Source organism: Fulmarus glacialis, unplaced genomic scaffold (assembly GCF_000690835.1).
Source record: "Fulmarus glacialis isolate BGI_N327 unplaced genomic scaffold, ASM69083v1 scaffold31494, whole genome shotgun sequence".
Lineage (NCBI taxonomy): Eukaryota > Metazoa > Chordata > Aves > Procellariiformes > Procellariidae > Fulmarus > Fulmarus glacialis.
This window is the reverse complement of record NW_009210393.1, coordinates 1-15756: the sequence shown is the minus strand read 5'-3', so window position 1 is coordinate 15756 and position 15756 is coordinate 1. Positions and strand designations below refer to the sequence as shown.

At 49.8% G+C, this 15756-nt stretch overlaps 1 protein-coding gene across 1 annotated transcript in view; it reads left to right on the top strand.

The window, feature by feature from the left end:
- Positions 1–12263, top strand: part of LOC104076333 (electroneutral sodium bicarbonate exchanger 1-like) — a 16672-nt gene extending 4409 nt beyond the window's left edge. The window contains exons 5-25 of the mRNA XM_009577158.1: positions 297–432; positions 647–807; positions 1736–1924; positions 2121–2209; positions 2342–2499; positions 2873–2960; positions 3443–3589; positions 3770–3861; positions 4338–4512; positions 4656–4789; positions 5689–5934; positions 6034–6139; positions 7062–7223; positions 7903–8016; positions 8360–8521; positions 9094–9345; positions 10112–10180; positions 10738–10911; positions 11012–11149; positions 11567–11664; positions 12176–12263. Of these exons, the coding sequence (XP_009575453.1) occupies positions 297–432; positions 647–807; positions 1736–1924; positions 2121–2209; positions 2342–2499; positions 2873–2960; positions 3443–3589; positions 3770–3861; positions 4338–4512; positions 4656–4789; positions 5689–5934; positions 6034–6139; positions 7062–7223; positions 7903–8016; positions 8360–8521; positions 9094–9345; positions 10112–10180; positions 10738–10911; positions 11012–11149; positions 11567–11664; positions 12176–12263 (2978 nt within the window). The remainder of the gene's footprint in view (positions 1–296; positions 433–646; positions 808–1735; positions 1925–2120; positions 2210–2341; positions 2500–2872; positions 2961–3442; positions 3590–3769; positions 3862–4337; positions 4513–4655; positions 4790–5688; positions 5935–6033; positions 6140–7061; positions 7224–7902; positions 8017–8359; positions 8522–9093; positions 9346–10111; positions 10181–10737; positions 10912–11011; positions 11150–11566; positions 11665–12175) is intronic.
- The last annotated feature ends 3493 nt before the right edge of the window (positions 12264–15756 follow it).

Genomic DNA, 15756 nt, shown 5'->3' with positions numbered 1-15756 from the left:
CTTTTTCCAAACTTTTCTCATTTTTTTTTAAGGCAGTTAAATGCATAATGGATTTAGGCTTCTCTTCCTTAGAGGGATCCTGGCTTTAAAAATGGAAATGTGGGGAAGGAGAGCTGCCCATGCTTATGCAGAGGTGGAATAGATGCTTCTCCTTCTCCTGGGACAGACCCAGGGGAGAGGGGCCAGCCCAATGTTTATGGCTGAACTGGTGCTAATCCGATGCCCTCTTTGCCTGTGAGCGTGTCGGGCCGCATTCAGGCACGGTAACGGGATGGGGCTTTGTCTTCTGCCCCCAGACACCCCGTCCCAGCGGGTGCAGTTCATCCTCGGGACCGAGGAGGACGAGCAGCACGTCCCGCACGACTTGTTCACTGAGCTGGATGAGATCTGCGTGAAAGATGGCGAAGATGCTGAGTGGAAAGAAACGGCAAGGTAAATCCCTGCTGCCGGCTGCGGTGGGAGACGAGCCCCGGCGCCGGCAGCGCCCGGGGGCTCTGCTTTCCGCTCTCCGGGACGTGAAGCTTCTGCAGCTGCAGGTGCCGATGCGAGGAGCCTTCTCCTCTTGCTACCCCGTAGCTCTATTAAAGGGGTTGCAGAGCTGAGGCTGTTTTCTTGCAATGGGATTGATTGCACCCGATGTCCGCAGGTGGCTGAAGTTTGAGGAGGACGTGGAAGATGGTGGCGAGCGCTGGAGCAAGCCCTACGTGGCCACACTGTCCTTGCACAGCCTTTTTGAGCTGAGGAGCTGCATCATCAATGGCACGGTGCTGCTGGACATTTGTGCCAACAGCATCGAAGAGATCGCAGGTACCGTGGGCGCCGCATCCCTCCGGGAACGGCCAAGCTCAGTTTGCCGTGGTGCCCTTCACTCCCAAATCAAACCCTGCCCCCATGGCACATCCTTTTCCAGAAGTCCCACTGTGTTTTTAAGTTGTGAAGTTGTTTTTGGACGTAGACTGGGCGTGCAACAGTCACACCAGCTTTTTCTTCCAATATGGGATCCTTTTGAAAGCAATTTGTGGGGTTAGAGGAGCGATTAGAGAATATTCTCCAGCCAAAAAGGAGCGTGTGTCAAGGGCTTAGCTCTTAGAAATAGGAGTCTGCGTAAGAGCTGAACCTCCTTAAATAAACTATTTATTACAAGCCTTTGCCTCGCATTCTTTTTTTTCTTTTGCCTTAACCTCCAGGATTTAAGAGTTTTAAAGGCAGAGTTTATCTGGCAGATGACCAAGTGGTGTATTTCTGTGGGGAAGATAATTGAAGTTAATTGAAAAAGCAGCTTTGGAGAAATTATCTTTGACTGGCAGGTCTCCATTCAGCCCTTTCAAGAGCTGGAGAAGTTGGAGCCGTTCTTAGCACATGTCTCCCTGGGCTCGGCAAATTGCAGTCGGTCAGCAAGGAAACTCTGGGAAAGTCTGTGCTATAGATTGCTTATAATTTGGTTATATGTGTAGAGTCAGACAGAAAGGCCAGATCGGGCAAGAAAATTGCATTATTTAGAATGGGAAATAATTATCTTAGTGGAGTGATGAATAAGCACTTTGATGATGTTTATTAGCAAAAGAAAATTCTTGCTTTCGCTGCAAAGGCTGAACTGTACTAAAATGCCTTGCTAAGCAGGGCTGACCGCACGTTAGGGTATCCTGCGTGGCACAGCCTTCCCCGGGGGGCTTCGGGGGTCAGGACTTGCGGGGGCTTCTGCTCTCACAGCTTCATTTCCCTTTGCCATCCCCAGATATGATCCTGAGCCAGCAAGAACAGTCCCCCGAGTTTGACGAGCGCATGCAGGCGAAAGTTCGAGAAGTCCTTTTGAAGAAGCATCACCATCAGAATGAGAAGAAAAGAAACAACCTTCTCCCCATCGTCCGCTCATTTGCTGATGGGAGCAAGAAGCAGTCAGACCCGCACCTCCTTGACAAGCCAGGTGAGGGTTTCTGCAGGGCTTTGGCACCAGGGGAGGGTTTCTGCAGGGCTTTGGCACCAGGAGAGGGTTTCTGCCAGGCTTTGGCACCAGGAGAGGGTTTCTGCAGGGCTTTGGCCCCATTAGACTTGTCCTGGCAAAGGAGAAGCGTCCCAGTTGCTCTTTGTCTGTCTTTCTGAGTCTGTCTTTTTCCTACCAGCCCAAACACTCACCCCTCATCCTTCTCCCACCACTGCAGAAGCTAAAAATGGGGTGAACCATGAAACCAGCGCAATGGATTTGAGCAAGGTGAGACACTCGTAGCTTTCTTACGCTTTTAGGGCCAGATTTGCTCTTGCAAACTTGGCTGCAGAGTGTGCTGCAGAGTGCTGTGGACTTTGCTTTTGGGGTCATTGCCTGAAAATCGCTTGTCGTATCCAGGCGGAGCTGCACTTCATGAAGAAAATTCCCACCGGGGCTGAAGCGTCCAATGTGCTCGTAGGAGAGCTGGATTTCCTTCACCAGCCCATCGTGGCGTTTGTCCGCCTGACCCCGGCTGTCCTTCTCTCGGGCATGACGGAAGTTCCCATCCCAACAAGGTCTGAATGAAAAGCACAAAATTCTTACTTAAAAAAAACCCCAACAAAACAATATCAAGTTGCATGCATCAGTTTGGCATCCCAAGGGAACAAGGCCAGCGGGAGCAAGCACGTTTCTCCCACCCACATCTCCTTGTCTTTGTTTCTCCCTTCCCTGCTGTAGCTTTTAAAGCCATTGGCCAATTTTAATGGAAGTTGGCCCAAAAATTAAATTTGCAGTTGGTTTTGATGAATTTCAAATTCATCACTGGAGTCGGTGAGCCTACGTGTCCCCTTTTGAGCCGCGCTCTGGGCTGGGAGCTCCCAGGGATTTCCTTGGGTGCTCTTTGAGCAATGGCATGTTCTTCTCTCTCATTTTGTTTTTCTTGCCCAGGTTCCTGTTTGTTTTGCTTGGACCAGAAGGAAAAGCCCATCAGTACCATGAGATCGGCAGGTCCATGGCTACTATCATGACGGATGAGGTGCGACAAGATAAGAGATATCTCCGGGTCGTTTTTGGCTTTCTTGACCTCTCCCTGTCTGTGTAGTGGTGAGGAAGGTGATTTGCTGTCCCAGCAGCCCGCAGCTCTCCAAATAGCCCACCCTTCGTTCACACCCTAAAGCAAACATGTGGATTTGCATCACCCCACATCCTGGAGGCTGAAATCGCACCCGGGGTGCATCTGCACCTCATCCTTCTCCCCAGAGTCCCCAGCAGGCTGTCCCCAGTGGTGGCATTGCCAGGGCCAGTAAACCTTCTCTTTAAGCAAAAGGCTGTGGTGTGCCATGGGGGACGGGAGCCTCGTGGAGATGATGCACAGATTTTTCCTTTTGGGAGAATATTTCCTGCCGTTTCCAGCAGAAAATTTGGGGAAAATTATCTTGCATTTAGCCAAGAGCTTATTGCACCGGTTAGGACATCCTAGATGGGTTGTCCTCTCACCAGGTTGTCTCCCATCGGCAGGTTTTCCATGACGTTGCCTATAAAGCCAAGAACCGGGCTGACCTTGTGGCCGGCATCGACGAATTTCTGGATCAGGTCACGGTCTTGCCGCCAGGAGAGTGGGATCCATCGATCCGAATCGAGCCCCCGAAAAACGTCCCTTCGCAGGTGGGTGCTGCAGCAGAGGGAGGCGCGAGGGGGACGGGCAGGATGGCGGCACGGCTGGGGATGCTGTTCAGGGGCCCAAATTCACAAGGTCCCAGTTTGGCACAGTCCCGTACCCAGACCAGAAGCAAAACAAGCCAGTGGTTACAAATATATATCTTTATCTTATTTCCATTTTAACAGGAGAAAAGGAAGATGCCAGGAGCTCTCGATGACAGTACTTCTCACAGCAAGCCAGAGAAACACAGTGGTCCTGAACTGGAGCAGACAGGAAGGTGTGAGCTTTAATAGGATTTTTCGTCTGTTTGCCTCTAAAATCTGAGCATGCACCTTCCCTTCTAACAGGTTTTTGGGGTGAGTTGGTTCAGCGAAGGGGCTCCGCATTACCAGCTTGGTCCCCTGGGCTGGGCGGGTGAGAGGTCCGGGCAGCTGGGCTCAGCCGCAGCATCTTTGCACGCAGGTTTTCTTGATTTGGGGTGGAAGCAGATGCATAAATACCTCCAGGTAGAGCTCTAATGCTTCTCAAAGCATGGGAGTGTTGCAGTAAGAGGGGCTCTCAGGTTAGGTCTTTTTTCTTTTTGTTGGAGGGTTTTTTTGTGTGCCTCAGTTTCTACTGGGTATAAAATGGGAGAAGGAGACTGCTGCTTTTTAGCGATGAAAGCTCTTCTGTGCCTGCGATTGTCCTTTTGCAGCAAAGAAAACTCAATGTGGTCTTCCAGGAAAACAGTCCATTTCTTTTTCTTTCCTCCAGGCTCTTTGGAGGTTTGATCCTGGATGTGAAGCGAAAAGCCCCGTGGTTCTGGAGCGACTTTCGCGATGGTCTGAGCCTGCAGTGTCTGGCGTCCTTCCTCTTCCTCTACTGTGCCTGCATGTCCCCCGTCATCACCTTCGGGGGACTGCTGGGGGAGGCGACCAGTGGCCACATAGTGAGCACCTCTCTCTGTTGGGTGGCATGGGGGAGGATAAAACTCATGCAAAAGTCCTTGCTGCAGTGAATTTGCTTTGTTGGGTTGTTTTTTTCCTCCCCTAATGGTTTATTTACTCGCTGCTGCCTCTCTTCCCCGGACAGAGTGCCATGGAGTCACTGCTGGGCGCATCCATGACCGGCGTGGTGTATTCCCTCTTTGCTGGCCAACCTCTCACCATTCTCGGCAGCACCGGACCCGTCCTCGTGTTTGAGAAGATCCTCTACAAATTCTGCCAGTAAGGCTGGCTGCTGTGGCTGGGTGCTGCGAGGGCCTTCAGAAGGCGGCAGTGATGGAGAAAAGATGTTTTTCTTTTCTTTTTCTCGGTGGTAGTTGTTAGATTTAAGTTGTCTTCCGTGTCATAGACATTGCACGCTGCTGCTTTAGTACATGATGGTGTAAGAGCCCTCGGTCTCTGAAGGACGGATGGGGTCATCTGGGGTTTTTAGGGTTAAAGCGGCGGGAGGAGGAGAAACCACAAGGATGGGGATGCCCAAGATGGGCTGCACAAGGAAGATGAGACAAATCACTCTGGTTTGGGAATGAGGGAAGATTTGCTTCCCTCTGAGAACAAAACCAGGCACTTTTTAGCCTGATTTTTGCTGGAAGTGGAAATACATATTGCCCAAATATCCAAATAGTTTTCTGCTGAAATATTTTGATGATTTTATGGAAAAAGTAGGAGCTTTTCATGTGAAATGGATATTTTTCATGACAGTCCTTTTGTTGTGATGACTTTGATGTGAAATGAACCACCCTTATTGCAATTTAAATTTATTATTAAGCCCCCACTTGCTGGCAGCAGGTGACTGGGCGCGAAACCAGCCAGTTTTGGTGTTCGGGCGTCAGGGTGATGTGGGAGAACACCATCTTCCTCAACACGGACCTGACCTCAATTAGCCTCCAAGGCATTTACACAAGATAATTGCTAAACAATGATAATTAATTGGCCTCTCCTCCTGCGGGTCCACACCCTGCACCGCAGCCCCGAGGCTCTCTGTAGTAGTACATGGAAACTGCATTTACCATCCGCAGCCTTGACGCACTCCTAAATTGCTCCCAATTTTCCCCAAAGCAGGGCACGGCTCGGAGCCTCTTGCTGACCTTTCCACCTTTTGTTTTATTTTGGTTTCCCAGGGACTACACGCTCTCCTATCTCTCTCTGCGGGCGTGCATCGGGCTGTGGACCACCTTCTTCTGCATAGTGCTGGTGGCCACCGATGCCAGCTGTTTGGTCTGCTACATCACCCGCTTCACCGAAGAAGCCTTTGCCTCCCTCATCTGCATCATCTTCATCTACGAGGCTCTAGAGAAGCTGAGTCACCTGCGAGAGACCTACCCTGTGCACATGCACAGCAAACTCGACTTCCTCACCATCTACTAGTGGGTTTTTTTCCTCCTAAAATGCTGCTGCCCCTTGGCAGGAGCTCAGGGCTGCACTTCCATCGCCTTTCCTTTACGTCTTGGCTTCTCTCCTCCCAGCTGTAAGTGTGAGGCACCGACCCATCCCAGCAACGAAACCCTGCGTTTCTGGGAGAGCAACAAGATCAACGTGTCTGGCATCACCTGGGAAAACCTCACAGTGACTGTAAGTGCTCCGAGCTACTGCTTCCTCGCGCCACGGCCGCGGGGTCCAGGGGCATTCGCATGGTGCACAACTCAGAGCCCTTCAGGCGATGATGGGCTTCAAACGGTGCCAGTGCTGCTCTGAAAAGTCATTGCGTAAATCTAATGTGTGGTTTTTAACCCCCTTGGGCCTGGGAAGGAGAGTCTATCTTGTCCAGTCCACCTCGTCCCCAACGTCGTGGGTAATAACTGTCCTCCTCAACCTGGTTGCAGGGCAGTATTTCTGACCGGGAGCAAGGTTAAGTGGGTGGTTTGATTATTGTAGTGGTTGGAGGACTTAAGTTCGTGCTTGAAAGTAGTAATTGGCTTCCTTAATTGGTTCCTAATAACTCCAGGCCTTGCTTGCTTACTCAGTGCTGTCTGTAGGTACATGCATAAATTTGCATGTCTGAGCAGCCTCTCGAGCTGGTGTTGCTGGAAGCAGAGCCCAGGCATAGGATGGGAAGCTCTTATGGACACCTCCATCCCCTCTTGGCCATGTCCCGTGAGCCCTCCACTGGGAAGGGACGATGTGTCTCTTCTCCTTTCCCATCACGGTTGCCCTAGCCCTCCTTCCCTGTTCCCTCTTTCTCTATCCCCAAGAATTTCCAGCGCTTCCTTCCCCTCTGGTGTCTTCTTCAGCCACGGTTACCTGCCATTCAAGCGGAGGATGTGCTGTGGGTCTGTGGTATGGTGTCCCATCACGTCTCATCTCTCCGCTCTCCTACGTGTAGTTCGATGTGTCACTTGTTCAGCTGCTGCTGCTCATTAAATATAAATCTCTATTGGCAGCAGCAGTTACCAGGTCATGGATCTTGGACCGAGATCCTCAAAAACCCCTAGTTATCTGAGGTTTCCTTGCCGCATGTGCACTGCCTTTGTGTCCTGACACTCTGTTTCTCCAGGAATGTCGGTATTTGCATGGAGAGTTTCAAGGACCCGCCTGTGGACACAATGGCCCCTACACACCTAATGTCCTCTTCTGGTGCTGCATCCTCTTCTTCTCCACCTTTGTCCTGTCGAGCTTATTGAAGAAGTTTAAAACCAGCCGTTACTTCCCAACCAGAGTAGGTAGAAGATGGTGGCCAGCAGCAGTCTCCACACTCATTTCCCAAAATGGCTTTCCTGGAGCACTAGGCAGTATTTGCCACCACTTGGTCAAGCTGGGAAATGTTGACCTTGAAGGCCAAGCTCTCCATCAGCTTGGATGTCCCTCACTCATTTCCATGAGTGCAAAACGATCGTAGCGTTTCCCACCTGCCTCATGACCTGCCCCAGAGCGATTTTTTGGTCAGGCAGTGGGAAATCAGGTCTTCCAAAGTTATTTTTTTTCACCTTCTGTGCATTATGTGCTCAAGGGGAAAGTTGATTTAAATGAGGAGCTGCCACAGAAAAAGAGACTATTTCTTCGTTTTGAGGAACAAATGATGCCTCAGTGCCTTATTCCCATTTTAGCTGTGAGTGTGGCTGTAGTGGCGGACATCTGCTTCCTTATTTTTTAATGTTTTTTTAAGGTTTGAATTAAAACAACCCTTTTCCACCTAATCAAACTTTTTTTTATTGTCTGACACCAGATCTCACAGGGACAAACACAGCAACAGTGTCTAACCAAGGGATTTGGCTGCATGTCCTCAGAGTGGTGGAATTTTGTTAACGAGCCTTAATGTTGTTGATGTCCCTAACTTTTCCATCTCATGTTATGGCCCCATTTGCGATGCCCCTTTCAGCTCTAGTTTCTCGCCCCAGGTACGGTCCACAATAAGCGACTTTGCTGTTTTCCTTACCATCGTCATCATGGTGCTCATTGACTTCATGATTGGGATCCCATCACCAAAGCTCCACGTCCCCCATATGTTCAAGGTAACGGGGTGTTTTGGCATGGAGCTGGTTTCAGCCCTTGGGGATGCCACAAGGCAGGACAGGGCTGAGTCTGGAGGAGATACTGGTGGTGTGACCATCTCCTTTTCCACCTCCAAGTGCATTGTTTCCTTCTGGAAACAAGAAGACAGCCCCAAAACTAGATACCTACAGGGAAGTATCTATGGGTGCTTGTGAAGAGGACACTGGCACTGCCGAACCCCATGGGAGAGGGTGACATGAAGCCAGGGCTGGGAGATGGTCTGACACAGGGATGGAGGGGAAAATCAAAGCCAGTGCAGTGGCTGGGCTGGAAGGTGATCCTCATGTGTGTGCTTTGTTGCAGCCTACCAGAGATGACCGCGGGTGGTTCATCAACCCCATAGGACCCAACCCTTGGTGGACGGTGTTGGCTGCACTCATCCCAGCTCTGCTCTGCACCATCTTGATATTCATGGACCAGCAGATCACTGCCGTTATTGTGAACAGGAAAGAGCACAGGCTGAAGGTAAGGGGCTGCAAGAGATGACCCCAACCCACACCGGGCTGCAGGTACGGGGAGAAGCTCCTATTCCAAATGCTTTGCGAAGGCATTGGTTTGGGACAACATCAGGCTGCGTGGCAGGATGCTCTCCTGGATTAATGATGACATAGGGAGCAAACGACAGGGGAGTTCAGGTGAGCAATCTTTCGGAGCAGCAGATTAATCTTAGAGCAATATAGAAGAACGTTTTTGTTTTAAAATGTCAGCAGCAGCTAGGGGAACGAATCATTTTGATGAGCTGCTAGGGATAACTCAGAGTCACATCTTACTGGCAAGCGGTGGAAATTTCTTTATGAACGAAAAAAATAGTCAATTTTTTTTTTTTTGAGAAGTATCACAAACTCTCCAAATCCACTTTGTCTGAACTCCTGCCAGATTTTCATGCAAGGTGCTTGTGCAAAGACTGGCTACATCCTTATTTGTTTCCAATTCTTGGTTTAAATAGTCAAGAAGTTGACTTGAGCTCAAGTAGGGTTTTAATCTGACTTGCGACGTTGTGCTGTGGGATGCTCTGTTTCTTCTTTTGCTCCCTGCAGAAAGGATGCGGGTACCACCTGGACCTTCTCATGGTGGCCGTGATGCTCGGGGTGTGCTCCGTGATGGGGCTGCCCTGGTTTGTGGCTGCGACCGTCCTATCCATTACCCACGTGAATAGCCTCAAAGTGGAGTCTAACTGCTCAGCTCCAGGAGAGCACCCCAAGTTTTTGGGGATACGAGAACAGAGGGTCACTGGCTTGATGATCTTTGTGCTCATGGGCTGCTCTGTCTTCTTCACTTCTGTGTTAAAGGTAAGAGGAGAACACAAAACACCTAACACCCATGAGCTTTTTGGAGGCTATGCAAAATTCGTCCCCTCTCTCCAGGCCTGAGTAGTTGTGGAGCGGAGGAGGAGGTGATCCCAAACCTTGGGGCTTGACCCACGGTGGGAACTAGCCTCGGTTATGCTTTCCAGCCTTTCAGACCCCAGTTTGGTGTGCTCGAGGCGAGCGAGCGAGACAACTGCTTTAATTTCCAGGTGTCTTTCAGGCCCACCCGTGTTTATGGGTTACAATTAAGCATATTCAGACCAGTACATCTGCTCTCTTTCAAACAGGCAGCACTTCATTGGTTGCAATTTGCTCCCCCAAATGCCTCAGAACAGCCGTTCCCAGTAGCTAAACACACTGACATCATCCCCATGGGCTTCCTTGCACGTTCCTCCCGCAAAGTAATCTCATCTCTAGGCTGAAGGGAGGCATGTCACTTTTGCGTGTTGCAACAAGAATATGTAGAAATATTTTTCTACCGTCACAGAACGTGGCATATGGTAGAATGGGTGAAATCACCTATTTTCCTCCAACCTTTCTGGAAAATAGGATTATTCTGATGCTTAGCCTGAAGCAGAGCATTAGCTCACTCACACGCACAAAATCTCTACTGGTTAAAATCTGACACATCTCTAACCCCGTGGAAACTAGAAAGCTTTAGGCAATTTTAGGTAGTCCCTGTAGAAGAGAGTGGTAATACTGAAAATGCAATTTAAAAAAAAAAAAATCGTTGCATTCTTTTTTTCAGTTCATACCAATGCCTGTGCTTTATGGTGTCTTTCTCTACATGGGTGTGTCGTCGCTCAGAGGAATTCAGGTACGGACTTTTTTACAGCGTGCAGCATGTCTGCTCCCTGGTACTTCATCTCCGTAGAAGCAGGAAAAAAAGTAGTGGCATGGGTAAAAACCTCTCTGAAAGCAAGCAATGAAAATATTTTGTGTAAGAAAAAGATGGGTGGAGGCAGAGGAGGTATATAGGGCTGGAGGACCAGGCAAGTTCAGCGCGCTCTGTTTCACGGTTTAGGGCAGGTCAAGTGTTTGGTTACATGAAAATGGGGGAATTCAGTGCAAGGGGAAGGCAATTTCTACCACCCTTGGAAATCCTTGCTGGGGGATTCAGCGGGCCAAGAAATGCTAATAATAGAATAACGTGGAATAATTGCAATTTGGCGGGCAGCTTTCGTGGGCAAGCTGGTTCATAGATGGAATGAAGGGAAAATGGGTGCTGCTCCCATTTTGGGTGCTGCTGATCCCATAGTGGGATCCATGATTTCTCATTGCGAGCAAGATCCTGAAAACCCCCTCCACGTTCTCAACAGGGCCAGAAACTTTCTGCAGTCCCCAGGTGGCAACGTTTCCACTTTTATCTTGCAGTTCTTCGATCGCTTGAAGCTGTTTTGGATGCCGGCGAAACACCAGCCGGATTTCATCTACCTGCGGCACGTCCCCTTGCGGAAGGTGCATTTCTTCACCCTGATCCAGCTGCTCTGCCTCGTCCTGCTCTGGGGCATCAAGGCGTCCCGCGCCGCCATCATCTTTCCCATGATGGTAAGAGCCGGTGCCGCTCGGCAGCGGGATGTTTGCGGTGTTGGAGTGAGATGTAGCATCATCTCTGGCCTCACTGGCATCTTCCCTCTTATTCGTGAAGGTTTTGGCTCTTGTTTTTGTCCGGAAAGTGATGGATTTCTGCTTCTCGAAGCGAGAGCTCAGCTTTCTGGATGACCTTATGCCAGAAAGCAAGAAGAAGAAGTTGGACGATGCCAAAAATGAAGCCAAAGAAGAAGAGGTAAAGCTTGCTGAGTGCTCGGGGCTGGACATCTCCATCGGGCTGTGAGACTGCCTGTTTCTATCACAGCTTGTCTTTAAATGTTGGGGGAAGATCAGAACTAAATAGAAATGGATCCTAATAACCTGGATCCCACATCTTAACCTTTTTTTTTTCTTCTTAAATTAGCAGTGAGTTTAACACTTGAACAGAGGCATAATTTTTAAAATTATTCTTTTATAATGAAGATTATTATTATTATGGAAAGATTTGCTCATAATGCTGTTTTTAACCCCTCCAAAATGTTTGGAGTGAAAGGTCTTTACCCTGCTGCAGGGGTCAGAAGGTGAGGGCAGCATGCAGTGGTTTTACTGGGTGTTTAGTTTGTCTCCACTTTGATCAAAGACAGAGAGCTTGATTTGTCCCTTTTTACATCAGGAGTCCCAGAAGATGATGGAAGCTGCTGCTGCAAATTCAGTTCAGCTGAAACTGGGGAAGACCAGCGACTTGGATATCCCAAAGCAAAACAGTGACAGGTAAAGCCCCACCAAGCACCAGGACCCCCGGCAAGATTAGTTTGAAGGTGTTTGGCACAATTTTCTCCACTTGCGTCTTTATTGAGCATCCCATAGAAACCAGCAGTCAGCTGGTGGGAAAAAACAGATTTACGGGCAGGGCTGCAGGAGGTGATCGCAGGGCTCTGACCCCAAGCAGAGTGGCTGCATAACTCATGTTTGACCCCAAAAACGTGCATCGTCAGTGACTTTACGGTAGCTGGAGATCCTCATACTTAAAAATGAGGCGTGATCTGTACCAGCAGTGGCTTAGGAGCCCACTCCAGGGCTAAACACCAGCAAGAGCCTTTGCACGGAGCTGTTGCTCTGCAGCTCTCGGGCTTGCCTCCCAAAACTCCTCATCGAGCAAAACCTCCCGTGTTTATGCTGAGCTTTGATTCTCCAGGCCCCCCGGTTCCTCTTGCTGATGCTAATGCACTTGGTGGCATCAGTTCCCATAATCACGCATTGCTATGTAAAATATTTATTGCAGGGCTGATCCTTCCGAGATTAATATCTCGGATGAAATGTCAAAAACAACTGTATGGAAGGCTCTCACTATGAACACAGAAAAACTCTGAATCCGGGCAGGAAAGAGGTAAAGGACTGCATGTGAATGTGACCGTGCTGCTCTGCAGGTGATGGCGCATGCCTACGGTTTTCCCGTGCTTTGGCCGGCGATGCCAAGCAAACGGCCCGTCCCTGGGAACAGGCAGCGAGGACCGTGGCGTGCAAACCAGCTCCTCTCTGCTGGGGTGGTCCCACAAACGGGGCCGAATCAGCAGCAGCCGGCAGGTCTTCCGCTGATGATGCTCTCCCTCTTTTTTCTCTTCCCCACCCCCCAGTTTTCATGTTTAGGAATCTTGACTTTGAAGGAGAGGAGTGAGAACGTGACTCAGGGATGTGCCAACGCAGACACGGGGAGAAACTGCTTTTTTTCGGTTGGAGGATTCCCATTAAAGCCATGCAGATGTTTTCAGTTGTCCTTGGTGTGCTTCAGGCATTCAGTATCTCTAGACCAGCAAACTGAGGTGCACATCACAGTCAATGGGAGTTCGGTGTTGTTCAGCCTCCGTGCGTACGTGTGTGTGTTGTTGCGGTTTTGTAGTGGTAGAGGGACTGCTACCGCTTTATCGTTCAGTGCTATTTTTTTTAATATCTAATTCCTCCTCTCCTTTCTCTTTTTTCCAAATATAAACTTTGAATGTACAAAATAATTTTCTGTTATATTTGATGCATTCTCCACTTTCTTCTTCATCGCGACCAGGTTCTTGGTCTGGTTTGGGGTCCTTGCTTAAATTCACTCTTATGTCTCTTACTGGTACAAGAGCGATGCCCTCCGTGGCAGGACAGCGTAGAGTGTCCGAGCAGTTGGGCTAAGGCGAAGGAAAAGCATTTACTCCCTGCGCTCTAGTTTTACATCTTTTTTTTTTTTTTTTTTGCTTTCATCCTGCCATCAGCCTGGAAGCTGCGAAATGCAGAAATGCCACCTTCTTGTCCCCTGGCTGCAAAAACTGAATATAAGGGAGGACTTAAAATTGAATCCCTTGAACACACTGTACGGTCGTGGGAGCGGCCGGTGAGACCTGGGGCTCTGTGCCCTGGGCTGCCCCTCCCTTGTTCCCCCACTTTCCTTCCTCTCACCTCCCTGGGACTCTGTGTAGTGTTTTTCTTCACCCCTGTCCTTGCGAAGTCTTTTCTCTTGCAGGATGGGACGAGGCGGGAGGAAAGCGGGAAGATGCCTTTTCCTCCTCCCTTCCCCTGTGGCTTTGCAGGAAGAAGCTGTTAAGCAGAGATGGTTCTCGTGCTCTCTTTGTATTTTGGGGGGTTGTTGGGCTGCGGTGTCACCGTGGTCGAGTCGGGTGGCCGTGGAGCCTGGGAGGAGAGGACAACCCAGAAGAAAAGGTCCCCTTGCAGCCCTCCGCCTTGCCGCGGGCTCAGCACGTGCTCCAGGCTCGTGGTGTCCGCAGCCCCGTGCCCAGCTGGGACGGGCGCGGGGACCCTCCTGCCCTTGGCCTGTCCCATCCTCTGCGGGAGCCTTTTCGTGCGCCAAACCAGCCTGAAATGACCACGGCAAGTTGTTGTTCCTTCCAAACGGGTGGGGAAAAGAAAACATGGAATTGCTCTGTAAGGATGAGAGCGGCACATCGCCAAGCAGGGCCAACATCAGACGGCTTCTCCGGGATGGGGTTTTGCAAACTGTAGTTTGGCTGTTGCCAGCGTGGCACGGTGACTGGCGGAGGGGGGAGGAAACTGGTTTAGCCCTTCAAAAAGGAGGGGAGGCGAAAAAAGGCGTGGAGGAAGGGAAAGGTGCAAAGCCTGGGTTTTCTTGCTGCTATTCCTCCGTGATAACCGTGCCCGTCCTCTCCGCGCTGCCTGGCTCTGAGCACGGGACTCTGCTTGCTGCTCCCACGTGCCGTCCCTGCCTCCCCAGAGAAAAAAGGTCCCGCTGGAGGAGAGCCCTGATTTTATTTGGAAAATAAACTTCCATTCCCGTGGACGTATAAGCATTAAGCCAGCGAACCGCACTGGGTGCGGAGCTGGGGGGGTGTGGTACCAGTCCTATTGCTGCCCTGCCCCTGAAATGGAATTATTTGGCTTCTAATATAGGACAATTTTGGTTCTTTTTTCCTTTTTATTTTCCGGTATTTTAAGAGGAGAGAGCCAGGCTGAACTCCGCTCCCTCCTGGCAGTGACCGGGGCTGGGATTGTTTTCAGCACGTGCCTGGCATCTCTCCAGCTGAGAAAGAAAGAAACCCACCGCAGAAGGCAAACGATGCCGGTTTTAATGAAGAGCAGCCTGGGTCCGGCTCTGCGGGGGGTCTGCATCTCCCCCGGCCTCGAGGGGCTGCGAAACCTTGGCAGCTTCCTTGGCCATTCCTTATTTTAAAAGCAAACCAGGCTTCCTTGACGTGCCCCAGCGCAGCCGTCTTCTCCATTCGAAGCGTTGGTTTTGCTATTTACAGGGCTAGAATTTTTTCTTTATTTATTTTAATTTTTGTTTAAAATTAAATGAAAGCTGAGGTCTTGCTTAATAACGTGACTCTGGGCCATCTAAAAGGTAGTTGTAACCCCCGGGCTGGCTGTGAGTCCCGGCGCTACGGCTGCCTGCCCCTTTATACGCCCTAAACCCATGGACGGCTCCTTATTTTAACATTTCCTTGTGCAGAGGAAAATTATAGGGGGGGGAAACCCTCTCAAAGGTGTTCCCGGAGTTGCTTTAGCACTAAAAAAAAAAAATCTTTGAAGTGACCTGGAATGCTCTAGTTGGCAGCAAACCCCCTTCCCATCGATGCAGGATGGGTGCTGGGTGTTTTCCTCATCTTCGGTGCCTTAAACCAGCTCCCCAAATCTCCCGTGGGCCCCTTGAAAACGTTTCCTAAAATCAAGTGCATGGGAATCCCTAAGGGGGGAAAAAGATATAAAAAGGTAATAAATAAAGTGCTGGCACATTATTTTTTTTTAATTCTTTTCTTTTTCCCCCAGTGTGCTACATGTAGAAACACAGAAATTATTTTTGTTTTGGAGATGCTGAAATATATTTATTTTATTGTAAGAGATGATCTAGTCTGGAAACGCTCCGTGTTGTAAATAAAACCGAGGGGGGGAAAAAATCCACCAAGCGAATCTGTGTTATTTATCACTTTGAATCTTTGTGTGTTTGCGGGTTTTTTTGTTTGTTTTTTTTTTTTTAAATTATTTCAGGTGCATTCTGTGGAACACAAATAACATAAATCCGTGTGACCGTCTCGTGGGTCCTGTCCGTGAAGCTTTGCTGTCGGCTGACGGGTTCCACCCGCCAGAGCCGCGTCTGTCTGATTTTTCTCTTGTCGCCCATTGAACGTAATGGGAAAATAATACAATAAAAGTCTCGTTTGTCTCGCTGTGGTGCTCCCGTGTCTTTTGAAGGGTGGAGAGGAGTCAGAGGCGTCTTTGGAGCTTTTTAAGGGGGGGGTTGGAGGTGACGGGGGAGTGGGCAGCGCTGGGTTGGGGGAAATCCATCTCCCTGGGGCCTTGGGTCAGGAACGGCTGATTGGGGCAAGATTTGAAATTAGTGGGTTGGGGTTTTTTTGG